The sequence below is a fragment of the Nothobranchius furzeri genome, chromosome 5 (genome assembly GCF_043380555.1).
Source record: "Nothobranchius furzeri strain GRZ-AD chromosome 5, NfurGRZ-RIMD1, whole genome shotgun sequence".
In the NCBI taxonomy this organism is placed as follows: domain Eukaryota; kingdom Metazoa; phylum Chordata; class Actinopteri; order Cyprinodontiformes; family Nothobranchiidae; genus Nothobranchius; species Nothobranchius furzeri.
This window is the reverse complement of record NC_091745.1, coordinates 41208978-41234143: the sequence shown is the minus strand read 5'-3', so window position 1 is coordinate 41234143 and position 25166 is coordinate 41208978. Positions and strand designations below refer to the sequence as shown.

The 25166-nt window shown below is 44.1% G+C and overlaps 1 protein-coding gene across 1 annotated transcript; it reads right to left on the bottom strand.

The window, feature by feature from the left end:
• Positions 1-240: 240 nt before the first annotated feature.
• LOC107396172 (carboxypeptidase Q) lies at positions 241-23498 on the bottom strand. The gene is made up of 11 exons (XM_015975731.3): positions 23372-23498; positions 22824-22950; positions 22472-22687; positions 22270-22386; positions 21990-22197; positions 21691-21898; positions 14857-14968; positions 13532-13623; positions 12965-13060; positions 11399-11504; positions 241-598 (listed from the first exon to the last, which is right to left on the bottom strand). The coding sequence occupies exons 2-11, from the start codon at positions 22948-22950 to the stop codon at positions 438-440; spliced, it is 1443 nt and encodes a 480-aa protein (XP_015831217.3). The 5' UTR covers positions 23372-23498; the 3' UTR covers positions 241-437.
• Between the last annotated feature and the right edge of the window lie 1668 nt (positions 23499-25166).

Below are 25166 nucleotides of genomic sequence, written 5' to 3'. Positions count from 1 at the left end.
GGACACGGACAGAGGGCTCTCTAATCCCGGAGACACTGAAGGAAACAGCGGAAACAGGAAATAAAACTAGCTAACGATTGAAACTGGTGAGCGGTGTTTCCACATGGCCTTTTGACACATGTGGGCTACTGTAGCTGCAATACCTACTCTGGACTGTGTAGCGCTAAGGAGTCGAATATTTTTACACACCGGGGCTTTGAGATAAAAGTTTAAAAATATATTAGAAAATCCACTTAATAAATTCACCAAACAGGCCTTTTAAATGCCTTCACCCCCTTTCATCATGAAAATTACTTTGGATTCTTCAGATTAAAAGCAAATTCAGACATGTCACCTTCTGCTTTGATCTTCACATTCAAATTTTACATACAAATCAAAGTCAGTGTAACAAAATTTTTGATTTGTTCAGGTGCTGAGATCAGATGGACGTTCACATGCTACCTTGGCAGCATGTCCTGCAGGTCTGCCACCACGTAGGCAACCACGGCCCACAATGCCGAGCAGAGGTCCATGTCCCGAGGGTTCTGCACTGTCATGGTGTCCCCCTCACTGTGGTGGAACCAAAAGTAACGACTGTCTGCCACATGGAGGCTGGCACCTGGATGAAGGATGGGCACAGTCATATATTGGAGTAGCTTAAACTCTTGGTTTTAACAGCATGAAATCTCATTCATAAACAGAAGCAGCACCACTCTACAGTAGGGGTACTCAAGTGTAAAGCCTAATTTATATTTCTCCATCAGCTCTGCCAGGGAGAGGCGCACACGCACTGACAGACGTTTTGTTTTCGGACTTCTCCATCAGCTGGGGAGTGTTACAGCCCAATTCCCCACCAGGACAAAAGAGCGTATCGCTATTCTGAGGTATCCTGCCACCATTAGTCACGTATCCGTTCCACGATGGTGTATTTACGATCGTGTTTACCTTGTTTAATGTATTTAAGAGACTTTTGAACATGGACAAAATTGTCCCTCATTCCCCTCCACCTCTTCATGCGATCGGTGCCTCTAAAGTCACGTGTCTCATCCTTTTGGTCCATGAGTAAAATGCTTGCTGCATATCTGTCTACTCCTTCAGTCACGACTGAACAAATGTAAATATTTTCAGACTTTTTCAGTGAGGAATTCTGCCGCTAAATATATTTTTTGTTTGTTGAAGTGGCAAAGACGGTGCTGTTGACAAATGAAAACAGGAAGCAGCATCCTGACCAATCACAAGCTTGCAGTCTCTGTCTCTTTCGATGAAATTTGGGGCACGTCTCCATCTTCTTCCGCAAGCCTGTCATGGGCTCTCGCATCAACGCATAATGGAGTTGCGCGCGTCCGTCCCGACACAGAAGTTTCAATTAGGCATAAGCGACAGTCAGGGTACGTGCAGGAATCTTGGAAGTTAAATTTAATACATTTTCAAGACCTTCTTTTTAATACCTCACCGCCATTTCAAGGTGTAACCATTTACAGTGATCAGTGATACTTTTAACTCAACAGATTTAGTTTGTGATAAAGACTAGACCACTCTGATACAAAAATAAATAAAAATCAAAAAGGCTAGGATAGTAAATCAAAGCAAAGTTTATTAAAGAACAAAAACCTTTGCTCCACCCTCAACAACAATCATGCTGACATGTGCCTTAGTTCTTCTGATTTGGTTTCCAGCTGCTTCTCAGTTTGGACCAATTCATTCCGTTTTTCTTTACTACATCTTCTGAGGATGTTGGACTTTGTGATCAGTTGTGCCCTCAATGTCCCAGATTTCCGCTCTGCCTGGTCAGCTAACTTATCAGCATCTGTTTCGAGGGCGTCGCACACCTCTGTCTGAACAGTTCGTTTCCTTTTCAGGTCTTGTATCTCCTCTTGCACTGCTTTTCTTTTGAGGTCCTGTGTGGCACTCTGTTTCTTCTTCCGGTCATCGTCCAGGTAACTCCTGTACATTGACCTTGCACAGGCTGCTGAAGCCATGAGCTCCTTTGTGAGAACCTTCAAAACACCCCACAGACACTGATCTTGTCACATATCATCCTCAAAGCTTCCATCGACTTTTCAAGGTTGCTGCATGTTTCAACCTCCTTGTTGACGGAAAACCCTCTTTCCACCGTGGCTTGTCCGCGGGACAGAAGTAGTAGGCTCTGAGGGAAAACTTAGATAGCCCTGGATAGGACTTGCTCAAGGCTGAATGCAGGAAAACATCAAGTCGCTCCTTCAGTGGCTGGAAGGAGGAGAAGCTCTCAGCTCTCGCCTCAAGCGAGAGAAAGCTCTGGAACTGTTGTTCCATGACCAAGCAAAGCCTGGTGGGCCACCAAGCTTATAGAGCGCTGGGGGAAACCCTGGAATGTGTATGGAAAAAAACTCTCAACCCACCTGTGGCCACAGAATGGTAGCGGAAAGGAGGTGGACCCAGTCAAGGCAGTAAAGTCCTCCCTCCTAGCTGGAACATTATGAAAGAGGTAGTGGAGTGCTCGAAGGAGCTTGTCCATCTGTCACATGGTAAAGCCTGCCTTCAGAGCATTGTGGAGGGTGTGAAGCCCACAGCTTCCAACATTAACCAGATGAGCATCGTATAGCTCAGAGTGTTCAGTCTGGAAGAGGTCTGCAAGCTTCAAGTTGACGTTTGGGCCGTCCATACTGATGGAGAGAAGCTGCCTCATATTCATTGATGCAACACATTCCTGAGAATAAACACAACAGCAAGTATATTAATGGCAATATTCCTTTTATGCTTATTTTTTAATACACTGGCATTCAGTAAGCTATTAGACTGATTTTCACTCATGATATGTAAAATAGTTATAAGAAACAATGTTTTTGTGCAAATTCCTGGAGCAAAAATTAAAATATTAGCACACCAATATTTTTTAAAAGTGAATGTTCTTCACTGTTGATCCAGTTAATGTGCTCCAATTACTTCCGAGCCATTCAAGATAAACTGAACTGCTAGTCTGGTCAATCAACTTCACCCTCCAAGAATAATGCAGACAATTTCATAGTCAAAGAACCCACAGCATCCACACACTCACATGCATAATCAAATACATGTATGCGCATGCATGCATACACACACACACACACAAGCACATCTCCGATCTACACAACAGCAACCTTCATTGCACCACTGTGTGTGTCACATGTATACAAGTTTATAATTTCTGACAGACAACCAACCTCTTATCATCCATGGCTCCTCCTCCCCAATCCCATCAACATGTTTTAGTCACTTGCAACATCCCAGTCTCATCATTAATATACAGTTTAGCCTTACGATTGTCCATAAGTATCAAAATTTGAAGATGAAATGCTAGTAAGTTAACTTACTTTGATGTGATGCAACAGGTCGACAGCTTTTCCATGTCCAAAGAATTGAGAGCCAAGGTACCTAGCCAGAACAGATCTTTATTATTATGACACTCCTAAAAACACACCTACCTAACAGGTTATAATGAAATAAATAAAAATATAGTATCTAGAGCAGGGGGCTGAGGGGGAATTCCACACTGCTTGCACAACCGTCTCATCCTTATCACTAGGATAAATGCAATTAAGTTTATCTCTCGCCAAATAGAATATTTACTAAGCAATCACAATGTAACCATAGACACATTGCCTGGTGTGTGTGTGTGTGTGTGTGTGTGTGTGTGTGTGTGTGTGTGTGTGTGTGTGTGTGTGTGTGTGTGTGTGTGTGTGTGTGTGTGTGTGTGTGTGTGTGTGTGTGTGTGTGTCTGCTCTGTCCTCCATCCCCAGTGAGTCATGGAGGATGGCTGCTTATACTGAGCCAGGATCCTCTGGAGGTTTCTTCCTGTTAAAAGGGAGTTTTCCTCTCCACTGTCGCTTTATGCTTGCTTAGTATGAGGATTGCTGTAAAGTGCATCAAGTTACTAGTCAGTGACTTGATGCAATTTGCTGGGTTCTTTTCATAGGAAATATTTTTTCTGATTGGCTTAATGAACTGACCTGAATTGGAATGTTTACTATGTGAAGTGCCTTGCGATGACTCTTGTCGTGATTTGGCACTATATAAATAAACTTGAATTGAATTGAATCCTGCCATATATAGTAGGAAAGTGACAATAATGACCATGCCTATTGTTTTATGTAACTAGTCTTCTGATTTGGGGCACTGAAAGGACCTAAATATGTGCTTATTGCGTGTGTCTGATTTCCTGAGATATACGTGTGGAGGTGGAATGACCCCTTTCTGTACTAGTGTGTAAGGTTACTTTTACTTTTTTTTGAAGAAAAATAATGAACAACAGTTGCCTTATTCTCCTTTGCTATTCTTAAAGCACAACCCAACGGGGGCCTATATGCATTGATAGTAACATTCACAAGAAATGTGTCAAGGGAATTTTGTCATTAAAGCAGGGTGTGGAACTCCCCCAGCCCCCTATATATAATATATAGTACTAAGCAGAAAGTACCTGGACTGGTCATCTTCCCAGAATCAAATGTGGACATCAAGCTGTTTAGTTTTTGTTGACCGGCTCGCCAAACATTAACAAAAACTGACCAGCCTTGTTGATGGTGTCGATGAGCTCCTGCTTGAAGTATGGTGCCAACCCAAATCGCAAGATGTATCCAGTTTTGTCCTTGCCACAAGTGAATGACTTTGCTATATCCGAGTCTGGAAACATAGCCTTGAAAACTTCAGTCAAGTTTTCGTTTGAGTTAATTGAATTGTGTTTCTCTGCTGTGCTGAGACACCACAACACCTAACCACGCAACGTTGCTGTGCTGATGTCAGCTGCAGAAGATGAATAAGCAGAGGCAGCCCGGGTCGTAGCTGTAGCTTCAGGTGCTACTGCCGGTGATGTGGCGATGTTGGCACTAAGTTGTAGTGGTGCAACCCGATTATCACAGAAGCTAGTGTGATGGGACAGACAGATCCGGTCTGGTCCCATCTCAGTAAAGAGGCAGGTGGCTCGCATTAGACGGATAGCGGGGCGGGGCGAGCCATCCAATAACAGGCAGCTGTCTGCTCCTCCAGCAGGACAGCTCTTGTGTGACACCTCAGGTGCTAGTGTGTGTTGAGACTCCAACTACAAGCAGCTACTGGAGCTGCATATGCTGTTACAGCGTTAAACTGCACCCAGGTACTCCTAATCAGATCTCTCCCCATGTGTGTGTGGCAGCAGTATAAAGGCTGATCTGACTCAGCCGTGCTACGACCTGTGGCTGCCCGTCTGTGTGCCGAGAGCCGCTATTCCATTCAGCTTTGCCCGCAGCGGTGCCACCCAGAGTAGCGGAGCGTCTGACGGCGTCGGCAGTGCACTGGACTTCCTGTTGCTCCATCTCGCCAATTTCAACTCCAGAGCCGGTTGCGGGCCCAGAGGACTCCTCACTGCTGTTCTGTCCGTATGGGGGGGGGGTACTTAGTCATATCGCCCAGCCCTGCTTGTGGCCGTGTTCTAAAACATCTTCAGTTGTCCGTGACTTCAAATGGTGTTTTTCTTTTTTGGACTCTGGTTGTTTGTCCTAAAGCTAAAGTGGTAGAAGCCGGCTGTTTCTCCTCTGATATCACTGAGCGGAGAACCTCTCACACAGGTGCTGTTGTGTTGCTAAATACGTGAGCGTGTGATAATTGAGGACCCTGGTAAATGAAGGAGTGTGGTGGTTCGATGAGACCAACAATCCCATGGTCCAATCATTGGTTTTGGATCGAGTCGTGTTATCAGCTGAGGTATTTAGACAGACTCAAGAGAATCTCTTTATGTAATTTTTTTTATCTCTACAGTATGTTTAGAGCTAGAACTTTGTTTTGAGGCATGAAAAAAGTTTTTTAAGCTAGCAGGTTTTGCATATTTGCCATTGTAGCTTTAAAAGGTGAAACTAATTAAATAGACTTGTTCAATGCAAAGTGACAATTTTTAAGCTATCTATATTTGCTATATCCATCCATCCATTTTCTTTACCGCTCATCCTTGCAGGGTCGCGCGAGGGGGCTGGTGCCTATCTCCAGCTGTCTCCAGGCATGCAGGTGGGGTACACCCTGGACAGACTGCCAGTCCGTCGCAGTATAGTTGTTATAATTGTGATTATGGCTTACAGCTTACAAAAACCCAAATTCAAAATCTCAGGTGATTAGAATATTGTGAAAAGATTCAATATTCTAGACTCAAGGTCGTCGTCGTCGTCGTCTTCCTCCGCTTATCCGGGTCCGGGTCGTGGGAGTAGCATCCAAACTAGGGAGCTCCAGACCGTCCTCTCCCCGGCCTTCTCCACCAGTTCCTCCAGCAGGACCCCAAGGCGTTCCCGGACCAGAATGGAGATGTAACCTCTCCAACGTGTCCTGGGTCGACCCGGGGGCCTCCTGCCGGCTGGACATACCCGAAACACCTCCCAGGGAGGCGCCCAAACCACCTCAACTGGCTCCTTTTGATCCGGAGGAGCAGCGGTTCTACTCCAAGTCCCTCCCGAATGTCCGAGCTCCTCAACCTATCTCTAAGGCTGAGCCCGGCCACCCTACGGAGGAAACTCATTTGGGCCACTTGTATCCGCGATCTCGTTCTTTCGGTCATTACCCAAAGCTCATGACCATAGGTGAGGATTGGGACGTAGATCGACCGGTAAATCGAGAGCCTGGCTTTCTGGCTCAGCTCCCTCTTCACCACGACAGATCGGCTCAGCGTCCGCATCACTGCAGACGCTGAGCCGATCCGCCTGTCGATCTCCCGATCCCTCCTACCCTCACTCGTGAACAAGACCCCGAGATACTTAAACTCCTCCACTTGAGGTACGACCTCTCCCCCGACCCAGAATTGGCAAGCCACCCTTTTCCGGTCGAGAACCATGGTCTCAGATTTGGAGGTGCTGATCCTCATCCCAGCCGCTTCACACTTGGCCGCGAACCTACCCAGCAAGAGCTGAAGATCAGAGCTGGATGAAGCTAGGAGGACCACATCATCCGCAAAAAGCAGAGACGAGATTCTCCTGCCACCAAACTCGACACACACCACACCACGGCTGCGCCTAGAAATTCTGTCCATAAAGGTAATGAACAGAACCGTGAAAAAGGGCAGCCCTGGCGGAGTCCAACCCTCACCGGGAAAAGGTCTGACTTACTACCAGCTATGCAGACCAAACTCATGCTCCTCTGGTAAAGGGACTGAATGGCCCTTAACAGAAAGCCACCCACCCCATACTCCTGGAGCGTCCCCCACAGGGTGACCCTGGGGACATGGCCATAAGCCTTCTCCAAATCCACAAAACACATGTGGATTGGTTGGGCAAACTCCCATGCCCCCTTCATCACCCTTGCAAGGGTATAGAGCTGGTCCACAGTTCCACGGCCAGGACAAAAACCACATTGCTCCTCTTCAATCTGAGATTCAACTATCGATCGGACCCTCCTCTCCAGTACCTTGGAGTAGACCTTTCCAAGGAGGCTGAGGAGTGTGATCCCCCTATAGTTGGAACACACCCTCAGGTCACCCTTCTTGAAGATGGGGACCACCACCCCGGTCTGCCACTCCACAGGAACTGCCCCGGATGACCACACAATATTGCAGAGACGTGTCAACCATGACAGCCCTACAACATCCATAGCCTTGAGATACCCAGGACGAACCTCATCCGCCCCCGGGGCTCCGCCGCTGTGTAGTTGTTTGACTACCTCAGCAACTTCTGCCCCCGAGATTGGACAATCCATCCTCAGGTCTCCCGGCTCTGGTTTCTCCTCGGAATGCGCATAGGTGGGATTGAGGAGCTCCTCAAAGTATTCCTTCCACCGTCCGACTATAGCCCCAGTTGACGTCAGCAGCTCCCCATCCCCACTGTAAACAGTGTGAGCGAGTTGCTGCCTTCCTCTCTTGAGGCGCCGGACAGTTTGCCAGAACCTCTTTGGAGCCAATCGATAGTCTTTCTCCATGGCCTCACCAAACTCCTCCCACGCCCGAGATTTTGCCTCGGCAACTGCCACCGCTGCACCCCGCTTGGCTATCCGGTACCTGTCTGCTGCCTCCGGAGACCCACAGACCAGCCACGCCCTGTAGGCCTCCTTCTTCAGCCTGTCCACCAGCGGGTACGGGGGTTGCCACCACGACTGGCACCGGCCACCTTGCGACCACAGCTAGCAACAGCCGCCTCAACAATCGCAGAGTGGAACAAGGCCCACTCGGAGTCAATGTCCCCCACTGCTCTCGGGACGCGGTCAAAGCTCTGCCGGAGGTGGGAGTTGAAGACCGTCTTAACAGGTTCTTCTGCCAGGCGTTCTCAGCAGACCTTCACTATGCGTTTGGGTCTGCCAGGTCTACGCAGCATCTTCCCCTGCCATCTGATCCAACTCACCACCAGGTGGTGATCAGTTGACAGCTCCGCTCCTCTCTTCACTCGGGTGTCCAAAACATACGGCCGCAGGTCAGATGATACGACTACAAAGTCTATCATCGACCTGCGACCTAGGCTGCCCTGGTACCAAGTGTACCGATGGGCATCCTTATGTTCGAACATGGTGTTCGTTATGGCCAAACTGCGGCTTGCACAGAAGTCCAATAACGAAACACCACTCGAGTTCAGATCAGGAGGGCCGTTCCTCCCAATCACATCCCTCCAGGTCATGCTGTCATTGCCCACGTGAGCATTGAAGTCCCCTGATGGAGCACTATCTAGTACTCATCCCAGGGACTCCAAAAAGGGTGGATACTCTGAACTGATATTTGGCCCATAAGCACAAACAACAGTCAGGACCCGTTCTCCGACCCGAAGGCGGAGGGAAGCTACCCTCTCGTCCCCCGAGGTAAACCCCAACACACAGGCAAAGAGTCTTGGGGCTAACAAAAAGCCAACCCCAGCCCTCCGCCTCTCACCGAGAGCAACTCCAGCAAAGGAGAGTGTCCAGCCCCTCTCAAGGACTTGGGTTCCTGAGCCAATTCTATGTGTCGAGGTGAGTCTGACTATATCTAGCCTGTACTGCTCAACCTCTGCCACAAGCTCCTGCTCCTTCCCCACCAGCGAGGTGACCTTCCATGTCCCAAAAACCAGTTTTCTTGTGCGGGGATTGGACCGCCAAGGCTCCCGCCTCGGTCTGCCACCCGATCCACACTGCACCGGACCCTTCATGTTCCTCCTGCGGGTGGTGGGTCCACAGTTGGATGAGCCCATGTATCCGGTTCGGGCTGGGCCCAGCCTGGCCCCATGGGCGAAAGTCCGGCCACCAGGCGCTTGCTCACGGGCCCTAACCCCAGGCCTGGCTCCAGGGTGGGACCCCGGTAACCCTCCGGGCCAGGTACTCCGACTCTTTGAATTTACCTCCATGAAAGATCCTGTGAACTACTACTAAAACACTAGACTCAAGGTGTCACAGTCTAATCAGCTAATAAATACAGAACACCTGCAAACGGTTCTTGAACCTTCAGATCAGCAGTACTCAATCTTTGTGGGCACCGAAATGCGTGTGCAGCCCTCTGGTCCGACAATCCAGCAGCACTCCACCCCGCCCCCGGGCCGGACCAGACCGGACCTCGTGCTCCAAGGTCACTTTGTTGAGTGGTCCTCGGACCTTTATATTTCTGTAACCCTGCTTTAGATGGTCTCTCAGTCTAAGTGAAATTACTGATATAAACGAACTTTGGCACCATATTCTCATTTTTTTCTTTCACCTGTAGTTTACAGCTTTTATTTTATTCTCCACATTACTCCTCTTAGGACATTCAGTGGATTTTTGTTTAGACTTTGAAAATAAACTTTATTTTTCATTAATAACTTGGCAGAAAGATAATCTGGACTAATCTATCCAGGCATGTCTGCAGGACCTGAGGTGAAATTATGCAAAAAAGTTATCGTTATTGAAATAAAAGAACAGATTTTTATGCCGGCCTCCATTAAGGAACGAAAAAACTAAAAGAAAACAGCTTTTACACTGATCAAGTATCTTCTTTAAAACCTGTTCAAATAACCTGAATTGGGAGGCGATAAATAATAGAATCTGAGAATAAGCATTTCTACTTTTCAAAGCTTATTTCCAATGGATCAACTGGACATGCAAACAGGACAGAGAACACCCCTGGGATGGCAAACAGGTTCATGCACAACACGTCTGGATGAATCAGTGCTGGAGGAGGTTTACATAATCCTTACAGCTACACCCGAACAACCAGATTGCAGATTTTTTGTGCTGCTCTTTAAAATCAGCCCAGACAGAAAGACACCACATATCACATTCCAGTGGCAAATCAAAGCAGGAAAGAAAAAGTTTAGCTAAATTGTGCTAAACAGCGCAACCATGTGGTTTGACTTACAGGTATTGTGTTGCAGTAAAACAAATCCTGTCTGGTTATGAGCTTTATTTCTTTGTGATTTCATCACTATGCTTTTACACCATCAGGAGTTCTCTGTAAAAATGTCACTTCTAGTTCTGACCAGCTTACAGCTTTTCAGATTAATTCAACATCATATTGTTCTTTTGGCCAAATTAGGATGAAAAACAAACCATTTAGAAAAGGTTGACTGGTATCCAGCTCCTTTTTCATCTCTTATCCTACGACGTTAGAGGCAGGCTGATAATCAGACATGAAGGAAATCCACTGTAATTACAACCCTGGGCTGTGCTTTCTGTGCTGACGGGACTTTGCTCTCTTGTTGCAGCTAAATAAAACACAATGATAGGTTTACTTTTTACCCTGATGTATGTAATTGAAGTTACACAAATATGCGCTCCCAGCAGAGGTTGTGTTTGCACTTTCACCAGTTTTCTGATCGTCCCACAGCTGCAGACAGGAAGTGTTTGTTCTCAGATTGTTGCTGATTTATAGACATTCTTAAATTTGATATAAAAGCAACAAAGAACAACATGCCTGTCTAATAGTTACTAACAATCCTGTTTGGCGGTTTTCCTTGTGTCTCTTTCACACAGACACTGGCTGAACGAACAGCGGTGAAAGAAATACTGAAGAAAATCTTCTGTGAATGCCCCTTGAACCCTCAGCCGTTCCTCACAGAGCATCACTGCCATATTTGTTTAACCTAAAGGTTAAAATACAAAAACTTTATAAAAAAATAACAAAAAAGGCAAGAAACTGAAGCTGTTTTTCCCTCTGAGTCCACTGAAGATGTGTAAAGCATTTCACAAAGTGTTTCTTTTTTATTAATGTTATATAGTAGCGATTAATTTACTGACAACTTCATATATGTAACAAAATTCATCTTAAGTTTCATTTCTTCTTCCACTTCCTTTTATTGTTCCACAATCTGTTCATAGTTCAGAATAAAGAAAGAAAAGTTTTGTGCACAGCACTTTTAGTAGACGCGGTCATCAAAACCAGAACCGCGATAAAACGGGAAAGATATACATTTTTTACAGTTACTCTTAAAATAAAGTCAAGTTTGGTGTCTGTCTCAGGTCTGAACTTCCACGTTAGGATGTTTACACGGACGTGTTGCTAAAGACCCACAAAGCTAAGGATTAAGCTGACCTGGTACGCCTGCCTGCATCCACGGTGAGATGTCCGTCCCCTCGCCATTCAGCTCCAGTTTGGTTGTATTAATGGGAGCTAAAAGTTTGACAACTTCTTCCATCACCTGTCGATACGAACAGAGAAATGTATTCAACCTTCACTCCAAACTGAAAACAGTGTCTTTAGTTGCACGATACTTTATCCAGTTTTTAAACAGAACTACGAACACTGAACTGTAAAATATTAAAATTGGTTAAAAAAATGCAGCTTAAAGCCACAGTGTGTAATATTTGTACCTGTTTACTATCAAATCATGTGTATCCCGTTCACAAAAATGTCCTTTTTAATTAATATGTCTCATCATCAATAAATTCTAAATATTCCTCTCAGCTTGAAGTTTTACATTTTTAATTCAATTCAATTCATTTCAATTCAAAAATACTTTATTAATCCCAGAGGGAAATTGATTCCCTCCCTTAATGGTCGACGCTCGATGGTCATACGCCATCTTGGAATACGGTAGATATTAAAGGACATACAAGCTCTGCGTTCCGCGTTTGCACTTTGACCGTAACCTTAAAGAATCAGCAGAGGGCAGCAGTATGCCCTGGAAGCAAGGAGACTGCCAAACCAACTTAGAAGAAGAAGAGACTCCCTACACTGCTTCTGTGTACTCGGTTAGTTTGATTAACAAACGATGAACTCAATGAATGTGTAAGTGTGACAGGATCCCATCATGTCCAACTCTCAGCAGCCACATACGACGAGCTCCCTGCCCGCCAAGAGCTGGACTGTTGCTCATTCGTCTTTCATTCATACTAGAGCTCCTGGTCCGGTCCAGACGTATCAGTTCCAAAGTCCTTTTTCAAGACGCCTCGTAAAGTTCCTTCGACTCAAATCTCGTTTCCTCCCACAGCCTGTCGTGTCCCTCCTAACACGCTCTAGCTAGTCACTAGCCGGTGGCTAAGCTAGCATTGATTACTTCATCTCCACAGCGCCTCTGTTAGCTGGTAGCTAGGCGGCAGCCAGCTTGTTTACTCCACCGCTGTTTCTCGAGATCCACGTGACACCGAACTGCCTGGCTGACGCAAACCCTTCTCCATGTGTAAATCGGTGATAGCTGTGCTCTTCAAGCGGCGTGACAGAACTTGCCTGCTTCCTTCATGACCGGTAGACAGTAATAATTAAAAATGCACTCGATTGTGCGGGTTAGGCTAGCAAGATTGGCAATTGATTACACTATCAAGCTTGTGCTATTTAAAAAGAACGGACCTGATCGCTGGAGTGAAAGCTGGAGGTTGTCGACATATTGCCTTTTTGATGTGTGGGCTACCGTAGCTGCAACTCTCAGTCTGAGCTCTGTGGCAATAAAGAGTCACGTTTTCAACACACAGGGTACACACTTACACACTGCCCCTTTAATGTTGCCAAATAAACCTAAAAAATCAGGAATGGTTTTCTCTATTCACCCTTCAGGGAAGTCAAGATAAAGCCAAAAGTAAATAAGCATTTGTACAAAAACATATTCCCAAAAATTGTATTTCATCTAATCTTGAGGGATTCACATCTTGTACTAAAAGTCACCTTTTGTGCTGCGTCACTGCCAGTAAACCGCAGCCCAACGGGGGAGAACGTCCCCAGATCAGACTCCATAACAAGGTCAAAGTTGGACATGTTCACCTGTGTGGAGAAAAGTTAAAAAAAGAAGTAAAAACCACAGAGGTCTGCACAGTTCAACGGCCACTAGGAGTCACTACAGAAGCTGATAGTTGAGCCAAATAAAACTCTAATTAAAAGAATGTGAGCCACATATTTGGTGGCTATGGTACACTGGTGAACAGTGTACATGTTGAATTCAGCTCAAATGCACCAAATGTGAATGTCTGGTTAAAGGGCTGTAGCGTGTTGTGGGGTTTGAGCCTGGTAGGCAGCCAAAGCTCCAAGAGGAGGAAACTGTAAGATTGTTGCGTAGATCCTTGGCATGCAAAAACCTGGGAGCAAGCCAAGGCCTTTCCAGTTTGCTGAAAGCACATTTCCACATTCCTTCACTGCTTTCACAATGCTCTGACCCCTCCAGCCTCTTATGGAGTGGGAAAATATTTGCCTTACAGTGTTTTATTTTTTTTTTTTGGTAGCTTACAGTAACGGTACCTTATGTAGATTAAAGTACTGCTGAGCTCCGACTCCACCCTGCTCCTCAGCTGTCCACAGCACCGTCCGCAAGGTTCTTCTTGGGCGCAGACCTGTGAACAGATAGATTCATACGAGCCAAACAAAGATACAAATAATAAATACATCAGCTGTAATTACAACCCGTCCCTGCCTGTTATTGAAGCCTGTCAGCTTATTGTTGTCTGCAGCCATGAGGCTAAAGGCAAGCAGCATGACTTGTATGTGTGTGTGTGTGTGTGTGTGTGTGTGTGTGTGTGTGTGTGTGTGTGTGTGTGTGTGTGTGTGTGTGTGTGTGTGTGTGTGTGTGTGTGTGTGTGTGTGTGTGTGTGTGTGTGTGTGTGTGTGTGGTAGCAAAAACTCATAAGCTGCTGGACAGAAATGAAAGAAACTCAGGGATCGTGCATAACAACTCAGTGCTGTTCAACTGAATCGGAGGCAACTGGTCTTAAAAATGAAAAACAAAAACAGCGTTTGTCCTCTGTGTGACTACAAACCCTCTCATAAGTATTATTATTACTAATAACAGTGAAAAAGTGGATTCTGGAGGTTTATTTGTTTGTATGTCTTGTCCTGATCTAGTTAGACCTAAAGAGCATTCACTTAAACTTGTTTTGAATGTTTACGTTTATGTTGTTGTCATTTAAAACACAGCGAGCCGGGAGGCCTGAATGTTCCTGCAGTCTGAAGTTACATTTAACATTCTTCTCTTTTTCTACGTCGTTTTCTCGGAGGAAAACAAAGACTTGAAACTGGATCAGACTCTGAGGCCTACGTGGTTCATTTGGTTACGAAACAACTGCATTCATGAAAATAACTGGACATGGGTCAGCTTTACTGCTCAACACATTTGTGAAGGGTTGAGCCATGCTTGCTTTACGTCCCATCTCACAGAAACACTTCTGAGGTGTTGTTATTGATGGAGAAATCTATCAAAGACATGGATCTGTGTTGGAAACAGCTGCTGTCACACAGTCAGATACAAACAATGGAAATGTTAGAAGTCAGGGCAGCCAGTGAAACTCTGTCATCCCACATCTCTCCTGGGTGAATGTGTGCTTTCCAGTAATCCATGCAGGATATGATAGGAGATTTAATGCAACACCTCTTCGGGATTTCCAAAAATCCTCATGACATGACTGGAACTCTGCTCCAGACATCTCAAATATCAGAAAACATAGAAAACTGTGTGAAAGTGGTGAAATGAAGTTAAAAATGAGGAAAATGTTTGCATGAACTCAGTGCTGAGTCCGTTTTCCCGTTTCTACATTAGGTGTTCATGCTGGCTCTATCTGTCTCTGAGTTACCTAGGTCCTTGATGAGTGACAGGGCCTCCCAGGAGATCATGGCTCCGCCTCCATCATCCATCGCACCCTGGCCCACATCCCAGCTATCCAAATGTCCGCTCAGTAAGACGACCTAAAGAAATTTACACAAAACCTGTATAAACATCCGTGCCGGGCGCAGTTCCTAAACGCAGCTTCAGTTCAAACATGTTTAAAACTGACATTGTGATTAAAATGCTCAGGCGCTTTTTATCAGCCAGAGGAATCAAAACTCTTTAACAACAAGATCAGAAGGTGAAAGCACACAATTTCAAATGTTATGCCCTCTTCCAGGAATTGGAATGGGGGGGATTCCTGTCACAGGGTCAAACCTGACCTCCTGTTCTACAGTGGAACAAATAAAATAAAACGTCCTAACCAAAACAAACATCATCTGGACAACGACCCAGTAGCCAGACAGGGGGCTGATGTTCTGTGCTGCAGAGGTTTTATAGTCAAGCCTTAGACCTGAAAACGACCAGAGCCCGTAATAACGCAGGAACAAAACGATGGGAGGTTTACTTTTGAATGATTCAAATCTAAGATTGGATGTAAATTTTAAAACTAGTTGAACATAAACCCATTTTTTTCTTCCTACGACTAAAGTCGGCTATTCGGTTTGTAGCTGGACTGTAAATGCACCAGCAGCGTCTGAGTCAGCTGATTAAACAGGACTTTCTTATGCTGTTCAACATCCACGTGAACCTTTTTTACATTGTTGCAGCAGCTTTTTTTGCTTTAGTCGCTGTGAGACTCGGTCAACTCTGTTCAGTAGAACTGGTCGAACGTCTGGTGACTCTTTATTTGTTCGTTAAACCGATCCATGAGGAAAACGGCAGACGGACGTGCTTCATACCGAAGAAGACACGCGACGGGTGAAAATCATTTACAAGAAACACGTCAGACAGTTTAAGGCCGCTTTTTATTTGAGAAGACACACCAGGGTTGAACAACCTAATGCAGATTCGTTCAGCAGAGGCTGTCAGCATCCTTTCAACTTCTATTTTCAAAGAAAAGTGGTGGGTGGAAAAAAATCCATTCAGCTCAACTCAGCAGTTCTCAGAAAGCTCTGAAGAGCAGCTTCAATTTGGAAATGAGTCACTAAACCTCAAATGCACATTTTTTGGGAAAGTACACACACACACACACACACACACACACACACACACACACACACACACACACACACACACACACACACACACACACACAGCTGCTGCTACTGTAAACCAGAGCACAGAGACTCACAGCCAAAGATGATGTCAACCTCACAAAGTGTTTCGGTTCTCTCTTTGGTTCCAGATCAGGATCGGTAGATGCTTACATCAGCTTTAACCTTTGAGTTTATGTTAAAAGGATTTTTTTTTACTTGGATCATCATTAGAGACTGAATATAACTCGTGAAATTAAACTAGGCAGACGAGGTCGGTGCTCTCCGCTCTAACAAACTGGACTAGCAGATGTAAAACAACATATGGTCCCTCCTGAAAAGATCCACTGAAAGCTCCATCTACCAACATCTATCCAAACATTAGGTTTTCTTTTTCTGTGTCAGAAAACAAAAATAATTGGAAAAAAGCATCTGATTCTTACCTGGTTTAGAAATGAACTAAATCCAAAATCTGAAAGATTAGTAAAAAATAAACACGACATATCATTTAATAACAAATGGTGCAGATGTTTGACTATGACAGCATTTAGGGTAATAACAATACAATTCACAGTTTCTCAACAGCAACCTCCAGCTAAATACAGTCCCCAGAATGATTCACATGATGGAAACGTCACACATTAAACACGCGTAGGTCATGCAATGTAGTCGCATCGAGCTAAAATCCCAAAATGCGTTTCTGCACGTTTTAATCCCTCATTTTATCTACAACTCCAAACTGCAGTTCCCAGTTGAACTTAGAAAACACTGATTAGACTGAAGCAACCTTCATGCCACAGCAGAGGCACAAAGGTTTTCCATTAAAGGTGTGGAACACCCATTTAATCAATACCTTTGCAGTGGTCGCTGGTAGGAATGAACACCTTGTGAAGCCTGATTTATACTTCTCCGTCTGCGTCGGTGCAAGGGCTCCATGATGGGTTCACAGAGGGTGACAAAGACATGCCCAAATTTTTAACCATCCGTCGAAAATGAGGAAGACCGCAAGCTTGAGATTGGTCAGGCCGCTTCCATTTAAACCATCACCGCGGTTGCCCCATCAAAAGTGACAAGATATTTAGCGTCAGACAAGGAAGAGATTGAAGAACGCATCACGGAAAAGGTCTTAAATTATGAATGTTTGTTCACCTGTGAGTAACGTTTTATTAGTGGGTGGAAATGACAGGAAACATGGGTTTAGAGATGCCGACCGCATGAAGAGGTGGAGGAAAACAAAGGAAAACTGTCTGTTATAAATTCTCTGAAATATATAAACACATTGCAACACCCCCTGAGTGATGGAGAAGTCGGAGAGCAAAACGTCTGTAAACGCGTAGGCGTCGCTCCCTCGCAGGGCTGATAGAGAAGTAGGAATCAGGCTTACCGTGCTGCCCAAAAGGACCCAAACACGTCACCGTGTGCGGGTGAGGTGAGCGGAGGTGAGGATCCACACGCAGGTGAAGAAAGCACGCAGGCAGACGGGAACAGTTTCACAAGGTTTAATTAAGAACACGCTTGACAATGAAACAATGAACTGACATGACAAAAAGGACTGACGGGGTTTAAATACAGGAGGAGCTGAGACCTTGGGTGATTGGGTGATGAGAGGCAGGTGGGAGCAATTAACAGGACTGAACAGAATGGGGAGACCGGACAGAGTGTGACACAACACACCGTTTTTTTATGTTTTGAGTTTGTTTTATATTTCAAATTCAATAAATATTAAGACTTATTTCATTAATATTGCACACAGCGAGTGTTCAGTTGTCTTTCACAATCAATGTGCTGCTAAAACATATATAACGATCGGCTTTAGAGATCGCCATTGGCAACAAAATTCTTTAAAAATCCGTATCGGCCTTGAAAAAACCATATTGGTCAGCCTCTACTTAGAACAGCTTGGACTCTTTGGAATTGTTTATAACTTTGGATTTTCCCAGAGACTGACAGTTTCTGAAAGGTATGAATAATCTTGGACATGACACCTTTTGCTCAAATGTAAATAAAAGCTGAGAAATGTTTTGGCCACCATAATGCCTCTTGTACAGCGTCTTATTATCTTTAGTGAATGCCTGTCATTTCCCGTCAAACAATAACTTTGTTGAATGAAAGTAACTAAGTCAAAATTTGCCAGGGGCATGAATAATTATGGACAGCACTGTAAGTCGTACTCTAGGTAAACAAAGCTCCAGTGGATCGTTTTCAGAAACTAGAAAACTGCCACATCAGAGCTGAGCTTCAGACGACAAGATTTGCAGTCTTAAGCCGGGCGTACACTGTGCAACTTTTTCACTTTTCTGAGCCAATTTTCCACTTGTGCAAGAAATCGGGGCGAGTTTTGCGCTGAGCGTGGTGTAGTATACAGGGGGTTACGAGGCGATTAACACCAGGTGACCAGCTACCGATCAGCAATCGTGAGCTCGCACTGACTTCTGGCGTGTTTGATATTTTGCTCGTCCCTCGTGAGGGTATCGCACTGTTGAAGCGGTGCTGCGACCCAAAAAGTATCAGAACCACTCACGGCGCATGCGCAGACATGAAAGCAGGCGTCTTCATCGACACACATGATGGCAAGAAGAGCCAAAGACAAACGTCTTGTTTTCAAGGGCATTACTGCGGTTAACAGCGCGCATGCAGGCGCTTTTCTGCTCTGAACCGAACGCGTGTCTTTGCTTTTCCTGGTGTTTATTTCCGGGGTTTTCTTCTTCGTGCTTGTAATTCCAACGTGTTGCGTCATCTACTAGCTCATTTTTAGCTGCGGTAGTTCATGCCAAAGGTACAGTTTGAGCTGAAGCTGAGTGCTACGAGTGAAAAAGTCGCAGTGTCCGCCCAGCTTTATTTGCTCTGCAATGTTGATGTTTTATCTCCACAAAAAAGCCTGAAGGAGTTCTGCTGTGTGGTGGAGTTGCTAATGCTAATGGTTAGCAGCTTCTATTAGCTGATCTCTGCTGTTTCCTGGATGCTAAACGAACAACAGCCTTCCCCGTCATGAGCCAAGATGGGTGAGTCCATGAACACTGAGTGACAGTGTGACATAAATCTGTCCGGCTTTTCTAATCTTAGAGTTTCACCGTCTATTTTCTATCAGAATCTAACGCAGGAGATAGCAGGGGTGGACATTAACTTCAAAATCAACCGGCCCGCCGGGCCGGTACCTCTGAAAATCTGCCGGCCCCGCCAAAACGAGTCAAAATAACAACTGAACCGTTTTAAATGTAGTAAACCTTTATTTTGTACACATTCACAAACATAATAAACTGTTCTGTATATATTTACATATTTGCAACCAGCACTGTGTCAGTCTCTGGCACCATTGTGATGCAGGCTGAACATTTGGCTAGTGGTGGACTAGTATGTTACTCCACCTCAAAGTTCTTGTCAAGCTCGTCCTCGTATTTCTTGCTCATCATGGAGAGCAAGCGGCTCTGACCCACGCACATGAAATCTTCCTCTGGCTCTGCGTCGTCCATCTCAGCAGCAGTGGAAGTCTTTCCATCCACTAAATGAAGACGCCTTCGCCGTTGGACATCATGACACCACATGTTTATGGCTGGCTGGAAGAAAAGGTGAAAATAATTTAAAACGGAATGTTTTTGTTCTTTAAAAGGAAATCTTTAAAAAGAAGCAGAAGATGGCAGTTAAACAGATTTTTTTTAAATCAAAGATGACTTACAGTGCATCTTTTCTGGTTCTTTTTTCCTACATCAAACAATGAAATGGACAAAAACACATCGTTAAACAGATTAAACCCAGTATTTTGGTACTTTGTTAAATAATACTTACTCGCCTTCCTTTCTTTGCAATGGCGTGAGCCGTGCGAAACAACTTTTCCAGTTTGTCGTTGCTGTGCTTTCGTCATCGCCACGAGGGCCTTTGCAGCTGGAGACTCTCCTACCGTTGCTGTATTTGCAAGAGCAGTCTTTTCTGCCTTCATGTGGCTCGCTGTTTTTTCATGATCTTTAACGTATTCTAGTTTGAATTTGTTTGTTCCCTCAACAAAACTCAATTTTGTCGTTGCATACTTCCGGCATACAACGCAGTACATCACCTCCTCCGCTTTGCTGTACTCGAGCCATTCTCGGCACCTCCCGTCTTCTATAAACCGCCAAGAATCATTTCACCCATGCACACGCTTCTCTGCTTCATACTGTTTCGAACTGTCTCGCTTCTCCTCACCAGTCTTAAACTGTTTTGCCGGAGGTTTCATCAAGAAATCCCATCCCTGTGGCGGCGCCATCTTCCTGCGTGCTTCTGTGTTTCTAGCGTGGTTCCACTCCGTCTTTTATAGTGAACTCGCTTCTAGTCACGTGAACCTGCGCAGTGCCGTGCAATTATTTACCGCCTGACGAGAAAATGTAGCGCCACTGGCGCTCGGGCGCTTTAAAGGTCCACCCCTGAGATAGGTGTAGGAGACTATTTTCATGTTCAGCCTGCATGAAAAACTCAGAGTGACTGATTATAAGCAGAAATAATCATTAAAAATGTAAGTATGGGCTTGGGCACGTTCAACACAGGTCTTAAGGCTGTCGTTGCCACTAAATGCACTATGATTTATTATCGTGTGATTGTTCAGTTGAACAATGTTGATTTTATATTTCACCATCAGGTTGACGCGGTGATAGCTTGCTCCGGATGTATTGTTGTGTGTCCCTTTTTTCTTCTTCTATTCTTTCTCTTTCTGCAGGTCTAGAAGCAGACTCTTGTTAATTATTGTTTATTTTTGTGGGACACCCCCCCCCCCCCCCCTTCTCCCCACCTTTTGTCTTTTCCTTTCTCTTTCACCTCTGACTCCGTGTCTGGTCGGAATTACAAAGCATTCAAAAACAATAACAATAAAGTTTTAAGTATCAGGCGTGACATTAAAAGCAGACGCTTTGATGCTCCACCTGAGAGTAAATCTGGAAGGCTTGTTACCAGCATTCAGACATCAATTCTGTTTGCTTCACAGCCAGACAGGACACGGTAAAAAAAGAAAAAAAGTTTTTTTCAGTGTTCCTCACCAAAATTCTTCCTCTGCAGTAGTTGCAAAAGTGATGGGAAATCATTTCTGTCACCTTACCTGTTCTGCAGGACTATTTATAGCTCCTTGTCCACATATGCATACACAACCTGTGATACTGTAAAGCAGAGCAATAGCCTGGATCTGCTTCTCTGTTCACTCACAATAAGGAAAAGCTCCTAAAACAAAGGATGTTTTTTCCTTATTAATTTACAATTTTGAGTCAGACCTTAAATAAACTGGTTCCTGTAATAAATACAAGTCTCACAAAGTGTTGAGCCAACTGACTTAAAATGATTTTAAAAGCATTTCTATCTTGTTAAATTCTTAAAAATTTTTTTACTATTTTTTCAGCCTGTGTTCAGTCAACCAGTTCCCTTATCAAGATGCTTTTAGAATAAAGTTCGGTCTGGTTTTAAGTATTCCGTAACTTCCACGAACCCGTCTAAAAGAAGTAATGAAAAGTTTGGTTTATTTTTTAACAGATCTAGGATTTCAGTTGCTATCTTGTGATTAAACATGTGACAGGTTTGTGAAACTTGTAATCCAGGAAATAGACTGTTTACACAACGAATAAACCTGCCTGACTTTATATTGGTCCCTAGAAAGATCGGATAAGGGTCCAAACCCCTGTGGGAATGTCTGAGGCCAGGTGAGTGAGTGGTACCTGCTCAGGGTGCTGCCAGCCTCTTATCTCAGCCACCGTGTTAAAAGAGTCAGCATCCGGCAGAGTCTTGGCTCCCATCTTGAGTCTGACTACAATCTTCTGTTTCCTCTGGGAGAAACGCCACATCAGCTCAGCGTCCTCCACAGTGATGCAGGCTGTGGGGATGCGCTTCACTCCATCTTGGTAGTCCTGCCAACCTGTGTGGGGACTAAATGGAGATGACAACAAGTTACTAATGTAGATAAGACTGACAGAAATCAGGAGGCTTTAAAAGACCAAAATAGTAACGGGATGAACACCTGTTAATAGAGTACGGAGTGACAGATCGAATGAGAGTGGCCACAGCTCCCAGTTTAGCCGCTTCTGAAGCCCCGTAAGCCCGGTAAGCCACCGTTTCTCCATAGCTGATGAAAGGCTGGTTGAAAACCACGATCTTCCCTGTGGCCTCACTGGCTCTACACTTCAGTTCCTCAAAAGACTGAACCACCAGAACCTCTGCCTCAATACCTGAGGAGAAAGGAGAAAACAGAAGTAAACCACAGCGAGATCACAGATTCCTTTGTGCAGTTGAACGTTTACCCTCAGGAGGAGTTCCCACGCTGCTGCCCAGTCCCAGTACAGCCAGGTTCTTAACCCGGGGCTCTATCATCTCTGCGCTCTCCGTCCCTCTAACCCAGTGTGGGATCTTCACTGGTTCTGAACAGGAAAACGACCATTCAAAGACATTTTAGTATATTTGCCTCCAGTATAAAACTATCTTCAACCCTCCATGCAGACTCACCCAGGTGCACGTCCAACCCATCCTGCTTCATGACACTGAACATGTATTTAATGGCCATATCCAGGTTCGGCGAGCCACTGACTCGGCTCCCGATGGTGTCGGCAAAGTCAGCCAGACGTTTATAGGAGCGGTTCTGAGCAGCTCCAAACACAGCCAGCTCAATGATGCGTTTGGCCACATCAGCGTACGCTGCTACCTCCGCCACCGTGTCTGAAGCTGGGATCAAAAAGAAAACTGGATCTTTACCACGAGTCTCGATTTTGACTCAGTTTTACAAAAACGTTTCAGCTGAACAACAAGGTTGTAATGCTTCATTAATAACAGCAACAGCTGTTGCGCAGGTTTAGGTTACCTCTCTTTACAGTTTCATTAGACGCAGCTCTGATGGCAGGTGAGTGAGGATGACTGTCAGACACACGTGACAGCAAGCTAAACATGAAGAGGAGGAGGAGGAAGGCCAGTCTTCCCTCCCCATCCATCTGTGAGCAGAAATGTAATTGTAAATACACAATGACGGGGAAAAATAACTGTAACCATGGCAACGTCACTGAGCTCACAATGATACAGTGAAGACAGTTTAAATACTCAGCAGAATTACTGTGTAGTTACTGAATATTAAACACAAAGAAGTGAATTAAGATTTTTCTATTCAAGGCAATCAGGTTTACTTTCACTTTGTACCTGAGCAGGTAAAACGAAGCTCTGATAGTAAAATGATATCAAATATTAATAATAATAATAATAATAATAATAATAAAAGACTAAATACATCCACATAATAGTAATTATGACAAGTTACCTGCTAAAATGTATCGTACATTAGACATCTGACTAAAGTATTTTAATTCAGACATTATTATACAATCTAACAGACAAGTCAGAGACAAAGGGAACACCAACCGTTCAGCAGGAGTCCGTGTCTGTTATTATCCCGCTGTGATGCTCTACTAAACCATTAAAAACAACCATAAAAGTCACGGGTTTAAACTCCGTTTCCGTATTATTCTTGATAATAAACGTAACTTCCGGTATGTGTATTTTCACAATAAAAGCACACCGAATTTATATTGTTTATTTTATTAACTGTCATTGTTATTATCATCATCATTATCATTGTTATTATTATCATTCTCAGTATTATTATTATATTATTATTATGAACATTCTACGCATACACTGTATTTCTCTTTTATAAAGTACTAATAAACTGTTGTGAAGTCACTTGTGCTAATTCTGTTAGTTTAGTTTGCAACTCCAAGATAAGTCAAATTTAGAGCTTAAAATTATTTATTTTGTGGTAATTTTACATTTACAAATGAACAATTGCAAAATACTCAGTCAAGTCGCATGAACCTTGCAGAAGTCGTGCTGCACACATGTCAGAGTATGCATGCTGTATACCTAAATGCTTGGAGTAACTTTTGCATTATGAAAGGTCAGTATTTCCTCAATTACCACAGGGTACAAAGGGTTTAGTCTTCTTGTAAACATTTTAGTTGCCATGAGCCGCACTGTAGAAAACACACCACTTATCTGCCCACATCCCAATCTGTGGTTCTTCAGCCCCCATTTTTCTTTACCACTAATTTTCAGCATTCCTCTGCAAGCACTGCTATCCATTTTAAGAGTTCCACCCATTTCAGATTAACTCAGTTTTATACAAATTGCAAAAGTATATGTTTTGTAAGCCTTCATTTACTTTCAGCTATTTACTTTCTAATCTTACTGTTATTTCAGTGTGTTTTGCATTTTAGGTGGTTATACTACTTGGCCAGGTTACAAGCTCAGTTACGTGCAAGGATAGATTTTGTCCTGCAGATGCAGGAAATAAATGCTGCAACTAGGTGTTGGTCTTTTTTAACGACATGATGAATATTTATCTCTTGAGTCCAAATAAAAAAAAACATAAATTAAAAAATATATTTTTCTCACAACTGACACAGTAGATTTGTGTAAATGACGAGTACATTAATGAAAGAAAACAATGCATCCTACAGAAATTAAAGCCACATCTTTTACTCAGTGTAAAGTAACACCAAGAACGTCAGCGGCAGCTATCTCATGCCCCCCCCCCCCCAATGCATATGTCTTTTTGACAGACTGGCACTTATTTGTGGCTCATTATTGTTTATTTGATCAAATCAAAGATTCATTCGTGAAGATAACCATTTATCTACATACAACCAGTTGTTCTACTTAAAATATTTACTAAAAATAATTATTAAAAACTAATATTTTACATATAATAAAGATGCAAATAGAAATAAAGGTTGTAAAATATCCCAAAAACCTGAATTTGAACCTTTATAAAGAACCAGCTCAGCTGCATGGAGACCTCTGTACCACCTTAACTATCCGTGACATTTGTTTACTTTTTCTATCTGAATTAATGAATTAAAGTTAGACATAAAAAGAAGTGTATTCTACATGGTGCATAGGCTTAAAGTGATCAAATGTCAAAACACCTACTAGATTAACAGCAAGTGTTAACCTGTTTTTAGGTCAGATTTATGCAAGACACTGCTGGTGCAGAGACAACTTGTTTCTGATCCTGCACAGCCCACGGTTCAGAGCCTGACGCTCATACGGCACCAGCGCTGCAGGCTGAAGTGAATGCAAGCACTGTAAGGCACTGAAGAAGAGAGCCAACGGGAAAAACAGAAACCACCTTTACACTAAGGCACACAGGCTCGAT